The 22,441-nt window shown below is 38.2% G+C and overlaps 1 protein-coding gene across 5 annotated transcripts in view; it reads left to right on the forward strand.

Moving 5' to 3' along the window:
* The window catches only part of dipk2ab (divergent protein kinase domain 2Ab), a 43,821-nt gene that overhangs the window by 1,038 nt on the left and 20,342 nt on the right, over positions 1-22,441 (forward strand). For 2 of the 5 annotated variants that reach the window (XM_082184365.1, XM_082184367.1), the window contains exons 1-2: positions 6,530-6,669; positions 15,672-15,756. Coding sequence is in view for 2 of the 5 variants with exons in the window: in XM_082184363.1 (XP_082040489.1) it covers positions 6,016-6,669 (654 nt within the window). In the remaining 3 variants the exon portion in view is untranslated. Of the gene's footprint in view, positions 1-5,785; positions 6,670-15,671; positions 15,757-22,441 lie in introns of those variants that run through there. The other 3 variants (XM_082184363.1, XM_082184364.1, XM_082184366.1) reach the window with 2 other exon arrangements.

Here is a 22,441-nt window from a genome sequence, read left to right on the forward strand (position 1 = left end):
AAGAAAGAAAAGATGTTTCATAAAAATAATAAATGTGTGAGAGGTTTATGTAAAACTTAGAGTCAAATCTAATTAAAAAGACAAGTTATAATGCAGACAAACTGATGTATCATCATGTCTTGCTCTCATCTTGTATTCTGAAACAGCACAGCTCAGGAGATCATGAAGTAGGTTTCAGATTTCTTGGCACTGATCTGACACTTGAAATAACATGTTCGGATTCAGCTGCTGACCTCAGAGCAGTCTGAAAGATCTCTGGATTATAATGTAATTTACTAAGCATTGACACCCATACACTTATCGATTAAGCCAAGACTTTTCAAATGAATGGGTACATGCTGTGTTTATCCTATTAAACGGGCATATACAGATTTTAAGTTAAATGTATGAAGGTGTCTTAGGTGCTGTATCGTGTCGTACTCGTAGGTGTTGTATCAGGTCTTAATTTCTTTTTAACACTGTTTTTAATTGTCTTTTTAACTTCACTAGTTAGTTTTGAATGATCATGCAATCTAACAAAATAACAGTAGTCTTGGACATAATATTATTAAACAAGGCTGTCAAACAAAATGTTTAATATGAAGACCTTGTTGTATGTCATGTTTTTAAAGCATCTGTCTGAGAAGTCAGGACACAGAGTGTGAGAAAGCCACACCTGTATGATAAAACTCAGCTCCACATCAAACTCACCATCAAGTGGAGACATTTTATTAAGCCTTATTTTTAACAACATGCATCTGGCGTAATCCCCAATAGTATGAGAAACAAGACATCAAGACTTTATAAATGGGAGTTTTCATGCACCCTCTTAATGAAGTAAAGACATCAAGTTGGTGGCTGACAGAAAAAAAGATCTGGTCGCGTAGTAATTGTGAACACAAGGCGATCATTGTATCCGATTAAACTGTAGCATTTGTTCGATTGTCTCTACTGCACACTCATTTGCCTAAAGAACTTGCTTACTTTGGGATTAGTGTTATTTCCCTTGTAGTTGCTTCAGAATATCTAGAACGAAAGCCTTTAGAGAAACTCGAGGTGTAACCACATCATTGAGTTTAAGATTCATATGTCAATTTTGAATGAGAATGTGGTTAATCATTAATTTAGAGTGGTTTTTATTTGTTAGTGTGTGAAATAAATTTGTTTCCATTAATCATTGTCTGTGCGCATTGCTGGATTGAGGCGGCTCAGTTGTGGATGACTGTTTTTGTGATCAAACATTATTGACTCCTGCAGTCGATAACCTTGGCAACTGCAGTTCTTCACGCCTGCAGCTCAGCATGTGCAAAGCTAATGACAAGGCCATTGTGAAATGCTTAATGTAATGGGAATAAAGTTAACAAAATGCATTCAGTACAGTCTCAAACTTGGACTTAAAGTGTTATGGATTAGGGCCTGGCTAAAAAAATCTCCATTTATCTGAATTATTTTTAAAAAGTTCATATTTGTTTCCCATTCAGTCAGAGGAACTATCATTTTAGTTAAACAGCCATTGTTGCCATTCATACAGTTGGCATGTAATGATACATTTCTAAATGCATGTTATTGATCTTACTGTTAACAATTCATCCATACACCTACAATAATAATATTAATAATAATGATGACGATAATTTATTATCTTGATCTTTTGGTGAAACAACATATTTCTCTTTGGTGATGTATGCCATACTTTTCCAATCATTTAGTCAATTTGCGACAAATTTATGTATATATAGGCTACTCATTTCACAATAAACAGCAATAATTACCTACATATATTCTTACTAAAACATATAAATGTGAAAAACTCTGCAAAGTGACTCTAGTCAACATTGAGTTTTGTGAATCAGTCAATTTTGACGGATTCACTGAAAATGAACTGGTTAATGGACCAACCAAATCTAGCATTTTTGCTATTGAAATTTAAATCAGTGACATTTTAAATCAGTTTTACCCGTCTTAAAACACCAACTTATTGCTTGTCTCGACCAAAAAAGAAAAAAGGGAAATATTGTGACGCTAGTTTTTAGGAGACTTGGTCAACATGAAATGGCATTCGCTATCAGTTTTGCAAAATCTTATATTTTTCTGAGAATGAAACTCAATATTAACTCGATGGAAAGTATGATATGACTTGATGTTATCCACTTGGAATTAATTGGAATGTGAAAAAAAAGGGCGTTCTGTACCAGAATGGGATCCAGGTGATTGAAGAATAGGGGTTTAAAAAGTAAGAGGCTTTAGGGATGTCAGCCAAAAAAACTTTATAGGGTGGAGCCTCATTATGATTCTAAAGGGAAACAGTAATTTTATTTCGAATAATATGCATTGATGCATAGTTCACAATATAACCAGGAATGTGATTTTAAAAAGTAGAGTCGATTTTAATTTTACACTGACTTCAAGGGGAAATTAAATATATTCATCACTAGATCCACAATGTAGCATATATCGGGAGCAAAATCCAGTGCTGGCTTATTATCTGTTCTTCACGCTCTTCGCTCTTCCTTGAAGCCAGCTTGTTTATTTGCGCTGACTGTTCTAAGATACTGTTCAAACCTTTGTTTTGGCACACTCTGAGCTGCTTTTTGGTGTAAAGCGGTGTTCAGTGGCCCTCAGGGCTGGGCTTCCTATACTTTCCTTCTCCGCCTGAGTGGTGGACGAGAGGGAGTAGATACTTTATGGGTAATGGAGTGGTAATTCAAAACAGAGGCCTGTGGGCAGGATGAGGTTTGTTGGAAACAAACAATTCATCAGTGAAGTTAGAGTGAATGTGTCTGTTTGTGAATTGGCTGACTGTTGTTTCCCAAACTGTTGTTGTCTTGTATACCTCCAAAGCCCCATTTAGTATGGCTCAAATACACCTTAATTAACACCAAACCAGACACGAGAAAATAATTTAGCATTGCCATTAATTGAACAACGAGTTGCATACATTTACCTCAGAGTGCTGTTAAATAGGATATTCACACAAAGTTATGTAGTTTTTGTCGTGTTGCCAATGTAAATTGGCATTTGTAACTCATTTTACTTCAGTAATTTGACTGATTTCTGTGAGAAACAGGCTAATCCACAAGGAAAATAAAATAAAATAGGGCTTAGCTGTAGGACATAATTTTATCCACCAACAATTGATTGGATTGTGAAAAATGGAATTTGGAATTTTATATACATGTGGAATAATATCATGCAGTGATTAAGAAAGGACATACTTTATGCCTTAACTACAAAAAGTGATAATTGTGATTTCATTTATTTTAAATTTGATTTTTTTTTCTGTTTCGGTAGAAGAACCCCTTGGGGAACACGTACCCACGGTTTGGGATTATTCTTATGTGTTAGTGTGTTAAAGGCTTTTAGTGGCCTTTAACACTTTAAATTTGTGAAGTTAATCATTTACTTGAGTGACACAACCCACTTGGAAGGTTTGTAAGACTGTTTGAGAAAAATAAAATCTAATTCTGCTGTCTTTTTCGGTTTGCGTGAGTCTTGATCTGAATCATATCCCCACAGGCTTATCCTACTGAAGTCTGAAATGAGCACTATAAATGTCAAAGTGAAAGAATCAGCAGGAACCTTTGCAAAATGCGTTTGCTTTCCCCACCAAACCTTTCAACATGTCATTCATTTAAAAGAGGCCCCTGCTTCTTGAAATATTATGATTGAGTTTCCATGACACTGGGTGGACATGGACCTGACTGCTGGAGCGAGAACTCCTTAATCTGGTGCGGTGTGAGGCAGGCAGCCCGTGCAGTGAAGCTTGTTTGCTTTCGCTCTGCCAATCTGTACTCAAACCAACGGCAGTGCATCACATAGAGCATGGCTTTCCTTGACTGCCTCATTTTTCCTGAAGAGAAATGCACACAGTTTATCTTTGTCTCTGCTCAGTGAGTGAAAAACCGGGGATGTCATTCTGTTAAATGGCATGTAGAGATCATATCATGTTCAGTTGTTTTATGAACATTCAGTAAATCTAGTCCTCTGTAATAGGCAGTATGCATGTTCTTCTTATCAAGATCTGTGTTAGCCTCTTCCTTTCACTGCATTCCAAATTACTTACTTCCCAGGTGTCCACCCCTTAATTGCTACTATTTACGTAACCAGTCTAAATAAATATTTCCCTTCAGTTATGTTTTGTCCTCATCATAGCCTGCAGTTATATCCATCCAATGTTCATGCCCATGGAACATTAAAATATACCATGTCACATGTCCAAAACACAAGAGCATTTGCAGCATGGCTGTGATGCAGTAAAGCCTATTGGTTTCAATATGTCCCTCTCAGCTCAGGAAATAAAACTGTTCTTTTCAAATAATTTCATGGGATCTTTAAGTGTAATGGTGGAGAAAACCAAAAAAGAAGAAAAACAAAACACATTTTGTTCCATAAAAATGAAGCATATTTGTAGGACCGTTAAAATGTTTCACATTGGCAGTACATGTTTTGCATTGCATTACTTCACCTTTTCTAATGAGATTTGCAAATAAATTAGATTCAATTTTAAACATCCAGGCATTGAAAATTTGCTGAGAAAATTTTCTTAATTGTCAGATGTCAAAATGCCAATCCTAATGGTACAAAACAATGCAAATTATAATTTGTGTTTTTGATTTTGAATTGAAATATGATCAGGACATGGTTTAGTGAGATTTGCCCTTAAACACTATTGTCTGATAAGGGTGTTTCAGGACTGATTTGAGTTATAATTTCTGGTGTAGATCCCCCCCAAGCAACTCCGATCTCACTAGGTCAATTAAAATGCACAGAAATTCGTCAACATGCTCGCTAATCACACTGACTCGTCTACTAATGAGCAGAGCTCTCGAAAGCCATCGCTTTTAATAGGCATGGTGTAATGAGCTTTAATTGAAAATTGTCCATTTGCATGGTAAGCGGCCATATAAAGAATTTGGTGCTAAGGGTCTGATTCGCAGCATGGAAACTGCACTTGGGTGGTAATGTAATAGTCTGTTTTAACATAGTATAAAAGTGACTGAGTATTAGCATAGCACTACTTGCAGGTGTCCACCTCATTTGTCTGATTTGCATGTCAGTTGATGTGCTTCATCAGTATCAGTGGCACCCCTGTGTCAGACACATTCACATGGTGCTCTGTACAGCGCTGTTTCACCTCCCCACATTACCTTGGTGACACGAGGCTTTTTCAAAGAGAAATCTTCAAAGAGAGATTAAAACTTACCAGGGCAACTCTGATCAAAGGTTAAACTATGCTCAGCATGACTCTTCTGGTGATACACAGAGGAGTGCATCTTTTTGAAAGTAGAAAGTCTGTCTCACTTGTCTTTTTATCACCTGCAAATCAATCACAGAGCATTTGCTTTTATTGTTGATGAGCAGTATTAAAAACTGTTTCTTTAACATACTTTGTTTCAAAGAGGCCATATCTTTGTTTTTAATGTTTGCTCACTTTTTAAAACACAGATTTTTGCCTCTGTTTCTTTTTTTTTCTTTTTTTGCGTTATTTTTATCCATAGTTGTTAGGAGTTATTCTGAGGGAAATATGAGCCAGCACAGTCTGGTACAGAGTGTCTCGCCGTTTATTGGTCTGGCAGAAATCCATCTCGTTACAGTTCGGAAAGCAATGTATTCGCTCAAATGACTTGAACATTTCCAATTTGTTAAACATTTTGAAACAACACACAATCTTGGTTTTGCTTAGAGGTTTATACCCTTGGAAAGGATAAATTTCAGGTTTGGAAAAATGGATAGTAGCAGTTGTTCTTAAGAAATTGGCCTGCAACTTAATGTAATATGTTTGATCTTTCTGTGTGCTTTTTTGCAGGCAAGCTTTTATGTGCATTGGCACAGTGTGCTCCAGAGCAATGGCTATGAGAATGTCTTAGCCCAGCGAGCACTTGCAAGGGGGGACTCTGCTTGTTCCTCCCCCTATGGCAACTCCAGGTGATGAGTCAGCACCAGTGATGGGGATCCATTGAGTCCTGTCCCTGACACTATTCATTGCCCTTTCCCCCTTTACCCTTTACCCCTGCCCTGCCTGGCTAGTGCACGAACATGCTGCGCTTCCTCCCTCTCAAGCTTGGTCGTCTGTACCGGTGTCTGAAGCTTCTCTTTGTCGTGGGGCTGTTTGTCATCTTGCTGATGAACACGCACAACCTCTTCGCCTCATTCCAAAAGAACGAACTCACTGACCGAAGGTTCATCAACCTCAACAAGTGCCCAGCCTGCTTTGGCACCAGTTGGTGTCGCAAGTTCATGAATGGACAAATATCTTTCGAGACTTGGGGTCGCCTTCGCTTCCTGGATGTCTTCAATGTGAAAAACGTTTTCTTCGCGCAGTACGGGGAGCCTCGCGAGGGTACGCGGAGGATTGTACTCAAGCGATTGGGTTCCAACCAAGAACTTACCGATATTGACCAGAAGATTTGCAAGCGGGCAACAGGGCGGCCTCGTTGCGATCTCATCCAGGCCATGTACAAGACTGAGTTTGCCCGACTTAATGGAGACGTCAGACTCCTAACTCCAGACGTCGTGGAAGGCTGGTCAGACCTTGTTCATTGTCCGTCCCAAAGACTTCTGGACAGAATAGTCAGGAGGTACGCTGAGACAAAGGACTCTGGAAGCTTCCTTCTCAAGAACCTTAAAGACACAGAACGGATGCAGCTGTTGATGACCTTGGCTTTCAATCCGGAGCCCCTAGTTCTTCAGGTAATTTTTTTTTTTTTTTTTAATGCTGTCTACTAACCCATCTCTCTCTGACAGACTCCCTAGGCCTGTAATATATCGTCTGTGTTCTAAAAGCCAGATCATAACGAATGCTCTTGAATTGCCCTTGATAATTCTGCCAGCGGAATGGAACCTGTCAGTTTGGTGGGCTGCAAATAGGCTAAAAAATGCCGCTGTAAATTGTAGGGTGTGCTACTTTCCCTGCCTCTCTGTTTCCATTCCTGGCTGTATCTTATTTTGTAAGCCACAATTCTCGAGTTTGAAGTCCTGCCCCTGTAATCTTGAAGGACCTCAATTGGGAAGTGTTTAATTACAGCCTTATAGTCCAAAGCTGATGGATTTGTCTTGCCTTGATGCATATGTCGAACAATTTTAATTATTTAAAAACTGCAAACTGTTAATGGTCATTTCAAATTTGTTTCTAAAACTTTGCTTATCACCATAAGAGCTCGAAGAATCTGCCTTGCAGAGTATTCTGATTTTCCTATTAGCACAGTTAAAAGGTATTTCACTATGTACTATTTGGCCTTTATATCAGTGTATTCTCTCCTGATGTACTATGCAACTTCCCATTTTGACATGATAATAAGGGCAAAATAATAAAAATCTGACCACTTTTCAATACTGATTTACAATTTTACGATCAATTTCAATTTCAGTTATCATTGACCACAGGTGGTAAATGTCCAGAACGACAAAGTAACACAAGCCCTTTGAAGACATTCAGTTTCTTACTGACCTCTAATCTTTCACAAGGTCCTGGCACACTCTGGCATTTGCTAGACAAAGGGGAGATCATCCCAATCTATAAAATCTGATTAGTTGTGTGTGTGGTCCCTGTCATTCAGCACCCTCCTCCTTTGTCTATCTGTTTGTTTCTCACTCTCTGTTGCTTTTCTGCAGCACACCTCTTTCTGATATCTGTATAATTCCATCAATGTCTTAATTTCATTACATATCAGTTCAAAGCACCCTTGGATTTATAATCCAATCCTAAGGTCCCCTTCCAGGACATCTCCTTCCGTCTAATTGTGATTGGGCACATAATTATTCTGTTTGAGCTGTTCCTGCATGTTTTTCAATACTCATAAATAGTTAATTCTATGCTGAACTTGTGAACTGTTGGCATGGGGAATCCTTTCCCCCTGGACGTACTGGATAACCTGAACTCTCCAAGCACCAAAGGAGCTTCCGGGAGACCCTGAAGGGTGGCTTATTGCCTTTAGCTGTTCCTTAAACAAGAAACACCTAAATGTTTCAGGAATAGATGGAAATGAGTGGTTGTGCACCAGCTCATAAAGAATTAATGGCAACTATGCAGAGTGTATACCAAGCCGTAAAATATGCTTTTGTTTTATAAGGCTGGAGTTTTTTTGTTGTTTCAAGTAGAAGCTTCTTTCTTTACAGAGCAACAAATATAAATGCAACATTTAAAAACAAAGGCAGCAGCATCCGGAATAATAGGCTGCTGTCAATTTAAGACAATGCACGGATCCAATGTACTGATACTGTACACATGCATTTTCTTTCTCAACTGTTTACGTACATTTAAGATACAACCAACTATGTTTACCAGGATACTCGCCAAGATGTGCATTTTGCCATAATTTTGTGTGAAATTGTCCAATCAAGTGCAAAAAGTTGTGAAAGAGAGCTCAATTCAGTATTCACTTCACGTGCTATCAGACGCAGCTTTCTGGGCACGGGCTTCGGATGTGCAGTTTGCTCACATAAAACTTCTCCCACACAGGGAAAATTTATGTTTGAATATTTCAGAAAAGTTTTCAGAACATGTCCAAAATTTCACATTACTGCTGTGGCACATGTCGAATCCTATAGTTTTTTATTTATTTTTTATTTTTTTTATTTTTTTACTGTAATTAGAGATTACCGGTATATATTTTTTATGTTATCGGTCCGATAAGAAAATTAGGTCGATGTTTTAAAGCCAAGAAATAATGGATTATTTCTTTCAGCTGAGACACTTCAGATGCTCACTGTTCACCATGATGGTTTTTAAATTGCTTGAAATATGAATGGAATCACTTCGAAAAGGAAAATACATTTAAGTCCAACATGTGCAGCACAAATCTGTCATATAGGCTACATAAGATTATGAGAACACTACTGTTAAAGAATGTCGTGAATTTTTCATACGCCCATGCTTTAGCGTGTTACGGGAAGAGCACATCCACTACATGACTACCACAGTCAAGTTTGCTTGTACCTTTTGTAGCCTTTGCAATTGTACGATGTTCATTTTGTATCTGATTTATCTCATATAGGATGCGTTTGGTTAAGTTAATTATGCTGTAGTAAAGCATTTCAGTTTACGAATGATTATCTTTATCTTCAGCGCACACCATTCAAACAGCAATGCACAAAATGTATAACTATGATTGGGACTGTCATGTACACTATTGTAATAAAATTATGTGAATTCTTTGGTTTTAGGGCCTGTCCACACGGAGACGCGTTTCGCTGTATACGTATACATTTTTTATCGTATTGGCGTTTCGTCCACACGGATCCGGCGTTTTCGGAGACTGAAACCGCTATTTTTTGAAACCGGGTCCCAAGGTGGATAAATCTGAAAACGCCGCCCTTGCGTCTTCGTGTGTACGGCCAATCCGTACATTTTGTGAAACGATGATGTCATCACACCAAGTGTCAACTAGTCAGACACCGTTAAGTCACAGCAACTACATTTATGGTTTTTCATATTGTTCAACAAAGTTCTTGTTTAAAAAAGAAAAAAGAAAAGAAAAAAAGAAGCTACTGTGCCTAATATTATTGTTGTATACAGCGCGCAGGGTTTATGCTCATGCTTTAAGTCTTCTTCTCCGTTTTTAGTGTGTCTGTGGCAGAATTACAGCGCCACATACTGGTCTGGCATGTATACTACATCGTTTTGAGTCGGTTTCAGTGGTTTCGTGTGTACGCAGATATTTCTTGAGACGACGCCGTGTTTACGGAATTTTTTTTTTGAACGGGGAAAAAAAATATCGGATAGGGAAAGCTCTGGCTTCGTGTGGATGTGGCCTTAGTTGCCATGTTTTAGCGCGTTATTGCAGCAAGAGCACATCCAAAACAGCAGTTACATATTCTGACTATGTAACTTAGTTAAACTTCACTGTCTTTTTGTGCATACATTAGTTGAAGTGAAGTATAAATAAGTTGTGATATTATGTTTATGTTGCATAAATATCTGATAAATCTAAAAAAGGATGTGTTTCATTGAGTTAATTAATCTGGTAACAAAGTGCTTCAGTTTACTGGTGTTCATTCAGCTCTTCACAGCTAGCGCCCACAGCTAAAACAGCAAAGCTGTTTTTATCTACAACGTGGTTTAATTAAAACAATTATTGTCTGTGCATTGGCTATTCTATTTATAGCTCATGCATTTTGATTCTTTATTATGTAAGTAATGTTGTCCAATAACTTGTTTGCATTACTTTAAGGCAGTAGATTGTTGTTGTTGTTGTTTTTCTCTTTTTGGTAAAGTTGGCCATAGTTTATCTTACACTGGTTCAAACTAGGCTACTGTACTGTATATGTTTGATTTATGTTGAAGTGCTTGGAACATGCACTTCAACATAAGTGAGATTTAGATTTAGCGGCCAATATATATATATATGTATATGTATATGTGTGTATATATATATATATATATATATATATATATATATATATATATATATATATATATATATTAGGGCTGGGGGAATTAACGCGTTAATCTTTGCGATTAATTTGAAATGTTTAACGCGTTAAAAAAAAAATAACGCAATTGACGCAGCACTTTTTTTTTTTTTGGCCTCGTTTTAATGATTTCCTGTTGCGTCTGCTATTAAAAAGGCCGAAATATGCCGTCCCGCCCCTCCATGTTCGGCGGTCAGGTTTCATTCTCGGGCAGCTTTCATGAGCGGGTCTTTTCCGCTCGGTATGTGCGTCGCGCTCTGTGCTCCGCGCGCACGCGCGCGTGAGTGTGTGTGTGTGTGTGTGTCGGTCGGTCGGCGCGCTCTGTGCTCCGCGCGCGCGCGTGCGTGTGTGTGTGTGCGTGTGTGTGTGTGTGTGTGTGTGTGTGTCGGCTCGCTCTGTTGTTAATGGCCCAGCAGCGGCGAGCTCTCCGTTCCGTGTGTGTGTGTGTGTGTGTGTGTGTGTGTGTGTGTGTGTGTGTGTGTGTGTGTGTGTGTCGGCGGCTCTGTCGTTAACGGCCCAAAGGCTTCAATCATGTACTAAGCACTGGAAAAGTAAAGTCCACTCAAGTAACGTGAAATTTCTCTGTTGACTTCTGTTTGCTGAGCTGGTATAGCCATGCTGGGCAACAATGGTAAAATGACCTGCTCTGATCACATGCTCTGGTAATAATAGCTTTGTAGGACTATATTTTGTTTTAATAATTAATAAAATAATAATACTAATAATAATCTGTTAAATTGATTATGTTGATTGATTATTGAAAAAGAATAATATATTGATATATTGATGTTTAATATTTTAATATAGGGCTATTTTCTGTTCCCTTTTTTTCCTGTGTTGTTTAATTAGGTGATTCTAAGTTTAAATATTGATGATTACAAGCTTGGGGGAAGCGCAATTAATTGCAATTAATTACAGAAATTGTGCAATTAATTAGTTAATTTTTTTTAATCGATTCCCAGCCCTAATATATATATATCAGTTATATGGTTTCAAATATAAAGAATTATTGGTATCTGCCAAAATTGTTATATTGTTGCATCCCTAATTGTAACTAAGCCATCAATAATCACCTCATTTTCTGAATGAATTCAAGCAGAACTTGTTTTTCTCCCACAAAACTTCTCACTCCCACTTTATATTTTTGTAAAATACCATGACGCCATTTCACCACTGCTTTAGTTTCCAATCTACTCTGATGTTTCTGGCAGTAAAGTGGCCTTTTCTCTCAGCTGTGTGAGAAACTGGCCTGTTTTAGTCAGTGGAAACCAATCCTCAGCGCTGTTGTAAGGTTGGCCAATAACACTCTCCCCTTTTCTGTCTGCTGAAATCATGGTGCTGCAAGTCACGTGGAAAGCAATTCATCCCAAAGGAATAAATATTTTTAGAAAGCAATATGATGGCCAGAAATAATGAATAGCATGTGATATGTAAGGCCTTTGTTTTAAAAGGCCCACAGTCCTGCTGTGAAATGCTGAATCCAGCCATTGTTTATTTTACACTATTCACATAAACTATGAAATTTTCCTCTTTCAACCAGCCAAAATTTTAACCTTTAAAACAACATTATGCTTTGTTCTCTGCTGATTTCGCGAGTAGGTTGAAGAGATTCCGTGACCCACATTCTTTGCAGAGACTCTTATTAATTCACACTTTCATGAGCCAATGTTCCCTGCATTTTATCTTCTGTCTGTGAAGCTGTGATGCATGAGGTCATGTTCGATAGATGTAGAGGCTGGTTTAGGTGACCTTGCTCAAATTTAGCCAGGAGCATGGTACTTTGTTAACAGCCCCCGCGTTAGCATAGGCTCTGCCTGCTCAGCCAGCTTGACAACAGGACATGACAGGCCTGTGGGGTTAACGCAGTCAAGGGTGCAGCACCCGCCTTCAGAGCGGCCGCTTGTCGAGACACTCCTCCCTGCACCTGACATATTTTGTGAGTTCAGCTGGAGAAAAAGTGTCAAACCGCTACTTCTGAAAGCTCCCTCTGGATTGTGGAGTCAAATGAGGGCAGGTTTTTTATTTATTTAATTTTTTATAAGAGAGCATTAAAAACACTTGAAAGGGTTTCACACATAGCCAGTCAATTGCTTATAGCTATGTCTCCATCCAAAATTGTGAATTTAACTTATGCACAAAATTGGAATATCGTATAAAACATTTGTGAATAAAGCACCGTTGCCATCCAGAGAGTCGAAGAGAACAAAATCGTCACTTCCTGATAAGCGGGTACTAACTTGGAAAAGTAGGAGAAGCCACTGTATATAGCATAACGTGTTATACATAAGATAATGTGTTATCTTGCTTTTGGAGGCATATGCTGCTGTTTGGGAAAGCAGTTCTGTAAGATAGTTCTGGGAGGGAATTATACCGAACCACCAAAATAACAAAAAAGATGCAGTGTTGTCAGACCTCGAATAATGGAAAGAAAATAAGTTCATATTCATTTTTAAACGACACAATACTAATGTTTTAACTTAGGAAGAGTTCAGAAATCAATATTTGGTGGAATAACCCTGATTTTCAATCACAGCTTTCATGCGTCTTGGCATGGTCTCCACCAGTCTTTCACATTGATGTTGGGTGAATTTATGCCACTCCTGTATTCAAGCAGCTCGGCTTTGTTTGATGGCTTGTTACCATCCATCTTCCTCTTGATCACATTCCAGAGGTTTTCAATGGGGTTCAGGTCTGGAGATTGGGCCGGCCATGACACGGTCTTGATCTGGTGCTCCTCCAGCCACACCTTGATTGACCTGGCTGTGTGGCATGGAGCATTGTCCTGCTGGAAAAAAAACAATCCTCAGAGTTGGGAAACATTGTCAGAGCAGAAGGAAGCAAGTGTTCTTCCAGGACAACCTTGTATGTGGCTTGATTCATGCGTCCTTCACAAAGACAAATCTGCCCGATTCCAGCCTTGCTAAAGCACCCCCAGATCATCACCGATCCTCCACCAAATTTCACAGTGGGTGCAAGACACTGTGGCTTGTAGGCCTCTCCAGGTCTCCGTCTAACTTGATCTGGGGGTGCTTCTGCATGATTCCAGCCTAGCTGAAGCACCCCCAGATCATCAATTTTCAGCTTTGTCCAACACCTGGTCATCTAATGGTCGTTTAGGGGGTGCTTCAGCAAGGCTGGAATCGGGCAGATTTGTCTTTGTGAAGGACGCATGAATCAAGCCACTTACAAGGTTTAAATCAGGGTTATTCCACCAAATATTGATCTTCCTAAGTAAAAACATTAGTATTGTGTTGGTTAAAAATGAATGAATATGAACTTATTTTCTTTCCATTATTCGAGGTCTGACAACACTGCATCTTTTTTGTTCTTTTGACCAGTTGTCGTTTTCTGCAAATAAATGCTCTAAATGACAATATTTTTATTTGGAATTTGGGAGAAATGTTGTCAGTAGTTTATAGAACAAAACAAAAATGTTAATTTTACCCAAACACATACCTATAAATAGTAAAACCAGAGAAACTGATAATTTTGCAGTGGTCTCTTAATTTTTTTTCCAGAACTGTGTGTAAGCAACATTTTAAGCATGAAGCTTATAAAATTGTATTTTTGTCAAAGACTATGTCTGGATCAGATTCAGTACGATGATCAAAACATAGACTAGATTTAGTAGATTGAGTAAATCACCCCCAAAGCTTGCACAGTCCTAGTCTTGTGTAGCCAGACCTTCAGACTGACGGCAGAGGGTCTGGACTCCATCACAGCTTTCTTTGGCCAAGGACTGCCCAAGAGGACGTTTGACTGGCATGTCATGCAACCAATCACAGTTCGCTTTGATCCGCGTCATGTTTAGGGGCCTGGAGATGTAGAGTCAATGTTCCTACGATAACAAACCTGCATGCGTCTAACAAATTATTAATTCAAGAATGTTGTGCAAGTTTACTGCAACAATGGAGCCGCAAACTTCACATACCTGTTTCCAGCGATTTCTGCTGCTCGTTTCTGCTGCTTCTTTGCCTGTATTTGAGCTGGAGATTCTTTACTCATTCAGGAGATGCGTAATAGCGCCCTCTACCTTATAACAGTGAAAACACTGAAAGCCATAAAATCCTGTCAATGGCAAGGGAAGAGTTTTCTCTTAAAAGACGAGATGAGGCCGAAAAATTATTCAAATTAGTTATGCGCACCAAATTAGCATCACCCATTGTGTCATTATTATATATTTTTAAATGGCTTACATGAACTTCTAAAACCTCAGTTGCCCATGCTTGTTCACATAGACAAATAGACCGAGTACACAGACCTAAATCTTCAGCGCTTTATCTCACTCTCTCTTCACTTGTTCTTGTCCTCAGCTGGTGGATTGGTGGTCTGTAGCCTGAGATGGGATGCAGAGAGGGAGATTTTGGGGGAAGGGGTGTAGAAAAGTCTGCCAAGCTGTAGAATAAGCACGGAACCCTGCAGGGACGAGTTCTCTCTGTAGACTGACTCGGTTTTAAAATTTAATGGCCAAGCAAAATGCCAGACGGGGGCTGTTCTGCTTCCACGCCTGCGTGGAGGACCGTAGGTCAACGACGGGGTTTGAGGGAAAAGGGCAGCCGTTTAATGTGAAGAACAAAACAACTTATGTTTAGTTCTTCCTCAACAGCCCTTTAAATTGGCTTATCAGACTGTGTAATATTTTTCACAGCTGGTGCGAGGATGTTTTCCTCCATATGTATTTTTTTTTTCTTTTTTTTTTTGCATTTACTGTAGCATTTCATCACTCTTCATCTAAACCAGTGCTAGACACTTGTCCTGACATGTCTGTTATAGATTTCAGGGATTGATGACCCTGGCAAAGCGTTTTACATGAGAAAGGTGGTTAGTGACAGTTTATTTTGAACCACTGGCTGCTAATTACTGTTGTCTTTAATGAGACAGTTTGAGCTTCAGTTTAGGGCTGCAGCTAACATCTATTTTGGTAAAAGCAAACATCTTGATTCCAAGGTAATGAGATCTCTTATTCTGAATATTGAACTTATCCCGCACCCTAGCCCAGACTGTTAGGTGTAACTACAATTCTGCTGGCAAAAAGTATATTTCTGCATTGATGGCTACTAAAAGTAATTGTGTATTACAAATTGTGTATTATATCATTATCTTATAATATATGTTTTACTACTATGCACTAGGGGTTATGCACCTGATAACGACAATGAAACTATTTTAATTCCAACATACTGTTGATGAAAATATGACAAGAAAATAACTTCTTGTTATTATTAATAATGCACCATCGATGTTTTTCTGGGGGAACATGTATACTTCTTGAAAATGGACAGCGAGCAAGCCTCTGACAGCTGTGCATCACCGCAGCTTCCCTTTGGATAAACAGATTGCTTTTCAAATGACACAGATTATCACAAGGTAAGACTTGGCTATATTGTGATTTGTTTGATGTTAAATTCATATAACAGCACTTTTCCAATGGGTGATGAACACATGTGACTTCAGATGTGTCACGCGTGCATATAATAATGCTTGTTTGGTGTGTTTAGAAAAAATTGTTGTGAAATTTGCTTCTGCAGCACATATTAATAATGTTGAGAATGGATGGTAAAATGTGGTTTTGGATTCTTTCGTGTGGGGTAGTAAAGAGAAAACGTAATCGGGAATGCCATACCAAAAATGCAGATTCTTCAAGAGTCAGTCTTCAAGTCCAAGTCAACATTCTATTACATTAGTGTTTTCATTATAATGTAATTTATGGAAGATCTGCACTGCACATCTTACACTTTAGTGTTTTAATTTTCAAAGTGATTCCAGGCATCCCTGCATGTTTTCAAAGCCACATTTTCAGTTTAGTCTGTATAGTCTCTGGACGGCCTGCTAACGTTAACCAATCAGACCCGCGGTGCGTTTGAGTAGTCGTGCCCATCCCTAGTACTGATAAAGTGTGCACCAAATTTTTATTTTTTTTCTTATAGAAGTGTTTAATAAAGAACTCTGGGTGACACAGGAGGAGGAAATATAAAGTACTTGGACTCTTGCGTGTTAGAGTCGTTTATTGGGTAAGCAGGTGTTCTGCAACTACAAGACAATCAGACAAGCCAGTAACAAGTTTGTGATTAATTTTACTGGCAAACAAATTAATAATGTGACTGATCCAGTGCAGGACAAGATGAAGCACTAATAAGAACATCGTAATGATGTTCATGCCGTACTGTTAAATTAAACATCAGAACGTATTTCCAGCCAATTTCACCTTTGACATTTTACCTATATTTGCATTTCATATGGAATAATTAATGGCATGTTAGTCACGTATCATAAGGCAGTCTTGAACTTCGGTACACGCTCTCTAGCCGTATCATTACAGCATAGTAATTGGAGTTGCATGGGAATTGTGGTTTAAGTGACTATTTTCAACTACAGCATGTCAGTTCATGCTGTTAACAACTGTATTTAAAATACTGGTGTATTCTGTTAAAACATTGCTATCATTCAGATTCTGTCATTTGTTTCTCCAGCAAATGTGGGGAAATACTTGCAATTATATCTGATTACATGTTATAATCCAACTACAGTTACTGTTCTCATAAAAATATCATTACTTCCATTACATGTAGCCTAGGATTTTAAACCAACAAATATTTAATCAAAATGAATATTTCAGGCCAAATTATTGCGTTCCCTTTCTCTGTTGCAGTCTGTGGTTAATGCACATATGCTCTCACTCATTTTATGAAGTCTTTGATGTTTAATAGGGATTCGCTTGCTGTCAGGATGAACCTTTTTGCAAAAGGGAAATACTTTTTTGAATTTAGAGATGGGAGTATAAACATAAACGTAATGCACTATGGAAAAAATAACACAAGCACATTCAACAACATATAATAGAATAAATGTCAGAAACGTACATTTTCAGTTTGCAAGATAAAAATACACATGCACTACCACTAGTTCTGCCAACAGAAATTTTCGCACACATTTTTCCATCTTTATTGTTGATTATTCACTGTGATTTCCGCCATCTGACTCTGCACATGTAGTGTTACCAAATAATTATCTGACCCACAGATTTCTTACTAGTCCACTCTTACAAACACAAGTTCCCACAACAGACTTGTTCTCGTGTGAGACGCTGTTTGGAAGGGCATGACATTGTAAAAACTGCAGGTTTACTTTTCATCCTCTCCTATGAAGGAAAGCCATTTGTCTGAAGCTGTTTCATTTTCAGCAGGGTGGATTCTCTAGAGATCTGCTGGGCACACGGTCTCATTCTCTCTTCTTTGTTCTCTCTTTTTTTTTTATCTTCTTGGTTTTAGCATTTACATGGTTCATTAATTTAAGGTGTGACATTTAGCCAAAATAATAGGGCTGCCCCTGACTAAAGATTTTCCTAGTCGAGTGTTAGTCATGTATTTAAGCCATTAATCGATTAATCGGGGAGAAATACTAAAGCATAATAATGAGCATTTAAAATATAAAGTGTTCCAGCACACGAGGCTTGCCACAACAAAACCGGCAAACATAGCATGAACTTTTCTGAGATAAGAATGCATACAAAAAAATAAAATAAATACAAAAAAATTTATGTATATATGTATGTATTATCTCCTATAATATAAATAACAGCCTTATATATGGACATGGAAATCAAATGTGTAAGTGCAGTACTAATTTAGCTTCCATGCTCCACATGAACACTTGTGTAAAGTGGCTAACATAATAATTTCTTGTCTTCCTCAAAGTCTTGTTTGAGGTCACACATCACCTTTTTGTAGTCATTCTTTGCCCTCTCGAAATGTTTCCACCCTTTTTTTTGCCTGACATAATACCGCATGGACCAGCCGTGTTAGAGATCTGTCACTGCGTGACTTTGCAAATTCCTGTGAATTATTTTTCTTATCCGACTGATTAAAGTTTAGTCGAAAAAAGCCTTTTCTCGTCGACTAACATTTAGTTGATTTTTAGGGGGCAGCCCTACAAAAAACACTATTCATATAAGTCACAAATACTTACCTTCTTGTGAGTTTAGTTTTATAGCTATATTTATAAATGACATTTGGGTTACGGTTATTAACAGGACTAAGTTTTCAGTCAGATGGAATTGGGATTTTTGTTGGTAGATTTACTAGATTACTAGATTTGAATGAGTAACTGTGCTCTTGTGTTGCACATTTTCAAAACCAACTGATATAACATATGATTTAATTACATGTGTAATGTTATAACTGAAATATTTAGTAAGCTGCTACTAAATTTAAATTTAAAGGACATTATCATCAAAACTAGGACCAAAATAAACATCTGTATTATGAAAAATTGCAATTCTGATGTCCTTTTTTTTTACATTGAAAAACTCCCACACCACCGACATTGTGTCTTCTCTCTAGCATAAACTCTTCTAAAGCATGCATAATGTGTCACGGTATGAAGAAGGCACCAATCAAAACCCTCATGGCCAGCAGCATGTATCTTAAGTGCTTTAACCAGAGGTAATAATCAAATATTTTATCTGTTTTATATTGACCTAATTTTCTTGAATGACCTTAAACAATGACGTTAAAAATGTTACATTTATTGGCCGATACCGATATGGCCTTTGACATAAGATGCATCCCTAGCAATGATGTTTTCGTCAACGATGACGATAAAGAAATGATTTCGTTGACGCACCTTTTTTTTTATGACGATAACGCGACGATGACTAGCTAAAAATGGCTCTAAGGTGACTAAAACATGACATGACGAGACGTTTTCGAGTTTTCGTTGACGAGACGGAACGAAAATGATTATAAGTCTGACGTTCACAATGCATGTCATTTCTGCCTAATTTGCGTAAAATCTGTCTGTTTTGAGCTAAAAAAAAAAGTATCAGCAATGCTGCCGCTTCCTATCCTTGTTTTGGGTACGCCCACCACCCGGCTGCCGCCATGCCGCGCATCAGATTCCACACAACAACTCCACACAACAACAACACACCTGCGGCTGCGGCTAGTCACTCGCCACACATCTTCGATATGAGGCGCCGGACTGGACAAAAGCGAAACGAACTGCGCGAGAGAGACCGAAAGTGCGCGAGAGAGACCGAGTGTGTCTGCGCGCGAGAGAGACCGAGTGTGTCTGCGCGCGAGAGAGACCGAGTGTACGCGAGAGAGACCGAGTGTGTCTGCGCGCGAGAGAGACCGAGTGTACGCGAGAGAGACCGAGTGTACGCGAGAGAGACCGAGTGTGTCTGCGCGCGAGAGAGACCGAGTGTGTCTGCGCGCGAGAGAGACCGAGTGTACGCGAGAGAGACCGAGTGTACGCGAGAGAGACCGAGTGTGTCCGAGCATTAGTTTAGTGGGCTAATTGGTACAAAGTAATATATAATTATTATATAACTTAGATTATAACATAAATTATTATTTAACTAATTATATAATAAAGCCACAATTGCCAAAGTAAGAATGTTTTTATTCCTGGCTTTTTTTGAGTAAAACAGTGATTCCACTGTTACCACTTTATCTGTGTGTAATCTTGTAGTAGCTCAAAGTTGTTTGCTGTTTAAACTGTAAACCATTCCTTTATTACTGTGATTACTAGTGAAAATAGCCAATGTGCTGAAATTTTAGAAGAGCATCAATTCATGGAAAAAATATAACTTGAAATATGGGGATAAAAGGTTTCTGACAATGAAGTAGCATACAGCTTGGCAGCACTGCATCTCCATCAATGAGAAAGTCTAGTTTATTATGCAAAGGTTTTAAGGTTAACTGTTGTTTTATGAATTGCAACACTTGCTACAACCTGTCAAACCTAAGCCCATTTCCAATACTTTTTAACCTAAATTAATTTGTTAAAGACTACTTTTTTTCTTTTTTTTTTTTTTAGGCTACTAAAATTGACTAAAACTTGACTAAAACCTTTTTGCGTTTTCGTCGACTAAAACTTGACTAAAACCTTTTTGTGTTTTTGTCGACTAAAACTTGACTAAAACTATCAAGTTTATAAGTGACTAAAATGTGACTAAAACTAAAAAGCATTTTCGTCCATAAGACTAAAACTAAAAGGGCTGCCAAAAACAACACTGATCCCTAGTATGGAGCTTATTTACATTTGATTGTGGCTCCCCTTTAAAATAAACCACATTAGAGGTGAGCAAGGAACTTGTTATGTGGATAAGAATGGAAATTTCTCACTTTATTCTGAGTGGCTACAGTTTCGCTTCAGGTGGAGTTGTGCTCCCTCAGCACATCTGAATGCCACTGAATTAACATCTTTCTATCTCATAACCATGCTTCTTAAAAAAAGATAAGGGGAAATAATTCCACCCAAGCACCTCTTTTTATTAATATTAAAGTTTAGTCAACGTTAAATGAGACCCCAGTTTCCAATTTATTTAGCCACTTCAACGCCTCATCGCTAACGTTAATAACTCCTGGATTCTGGATTAGAGCTATAAGTGCACTGGGGGAGCATCAAATAAGCAGAGCATTTGTTAGCTCTTCATGGACTGAACATGATTAATTACTTTTTACTAAATTATTCCCCAGTTATTTAAATGTTTGTTAGGGGTATCAATTAATGGGTGAATTGAGAAAATGTACTGACCGAAAGTATTGTTTTGAATCTGTATTTTTCATTATTTTAACTATACAGTATTCAATATACTTTTCACTGTGTATCACATGCTCAAACAACATTGATTCTGATACCCAGCAGATAAAAATATGTGCCAATCATCATGGCAATGGCAACGTTTAAGATAACGTCATTCTTCCAACAGCTGTTATAATAATGATAATAGTAACAATACTAATATTTAGTTCAGTCATGAAACTTTACATGCAATATGCAAGCCATGTCACCTTGTGGTTGACAAAGGCTGATTGGCCTTTGCTGATTCAGCAGCCAATGTGATTGCTTGCTCAACACAGACTATTTAACTAGTCTTGTTAAATAGTCTGTTTCCTGTTGGCTAGTCCTGAGACAGTTCCTCTGTAACCCTCTACCTGCCCCAGCTCCACCTGCTATGGGATTTATGAACGTCTATTCATGCAGAATATATGCAGCAGCGTGCATGTGTATCTAATGGCAGTAGCTAGTCCATGTTTGCTCTGTAGACCTAATACATTTGCATTGCTATATTCATTAACACACCAAAACAACTTTGAATAAATGCATAATCAATCATGACAACTCTCAATCAAAAATACGGTAAATAATAATATCAGACCTGCCAACCTGTACGCATTTTGAGTAGTGGATACTCATTTTGAAGCTGGTACGATTTGTCACTCTACACTACGCAAAAACCTGGTGACGCCTCTGTGCACGTGCAGTCCTCAAATCATGCAACAGCAAAAGAAGAAGAGTGCGACCAATCATAGCGCTGGGTTAATTCCCCAAATAGCAAGCGGGGATGATTTACAGATGCGTAAGGCCCATCATTAAAAAGAGACTGAAAATAAAGAATCCCGCTCGATCCCCCTTCCACTCCCGTGGCCTGCCGTCTGACTGATTTCATAAGCGAGGACAGTACAGTAGTCATGGTACTTCTAACTCCTGAAGGTAAACGGCCTGGGGTGGATGTGGAAAGTTGAAATATTGTATTGAGTTAACTTAATCCTCTGGATTTGATGATCATACGGGAGTGATCACATGAATTATCTTAAAATACTCTCTTATTCATGGTGACTCAGATAAGAGGAAGACATCATTCAGCCATGCAAATGATAAAATGCTCAAGTAATGCTGAACAATAAATCTAAATAAATTTGAAATTGCTATGGCTTAGTGATTATGAAAGTGCTGTGATTTGTGGATTACTGATCAGAGCGAGTCTGGAGAAACAGGCGTTTATTTATTCATTCTCAGTGTCGAGAAACGTAGACAGCATGTTACGTTATTGTGTTAATAATAACTAAAGTACCTAATTATGTTACATATTTATTTTGTATGAAAACTAGCGTGTTAGTTACTTATGGATTAAAAAGTACCGTTGTATCAGTGCTGCGCAAGCTCTCTCTCACAAACACAGACGTGCGCACACACAGAGAGAAGATAATTGTAAAATGAAAATTGACGGGCTAAGTTCAAATTTTGTTCTTGCTTGTTTTTTTGT

Source organism: Leuciscus leuciscus, assembly GCF_965113295.1.
Source record: "Leuciscus leuciscus genome assembly, chromosome: 11".
NCBI lineage: Eukaryota > Metazoa > Chordata > Actinopteri > Cypriniformes > Leuciscidae > Leuciscus > Leuciscus leuciscus.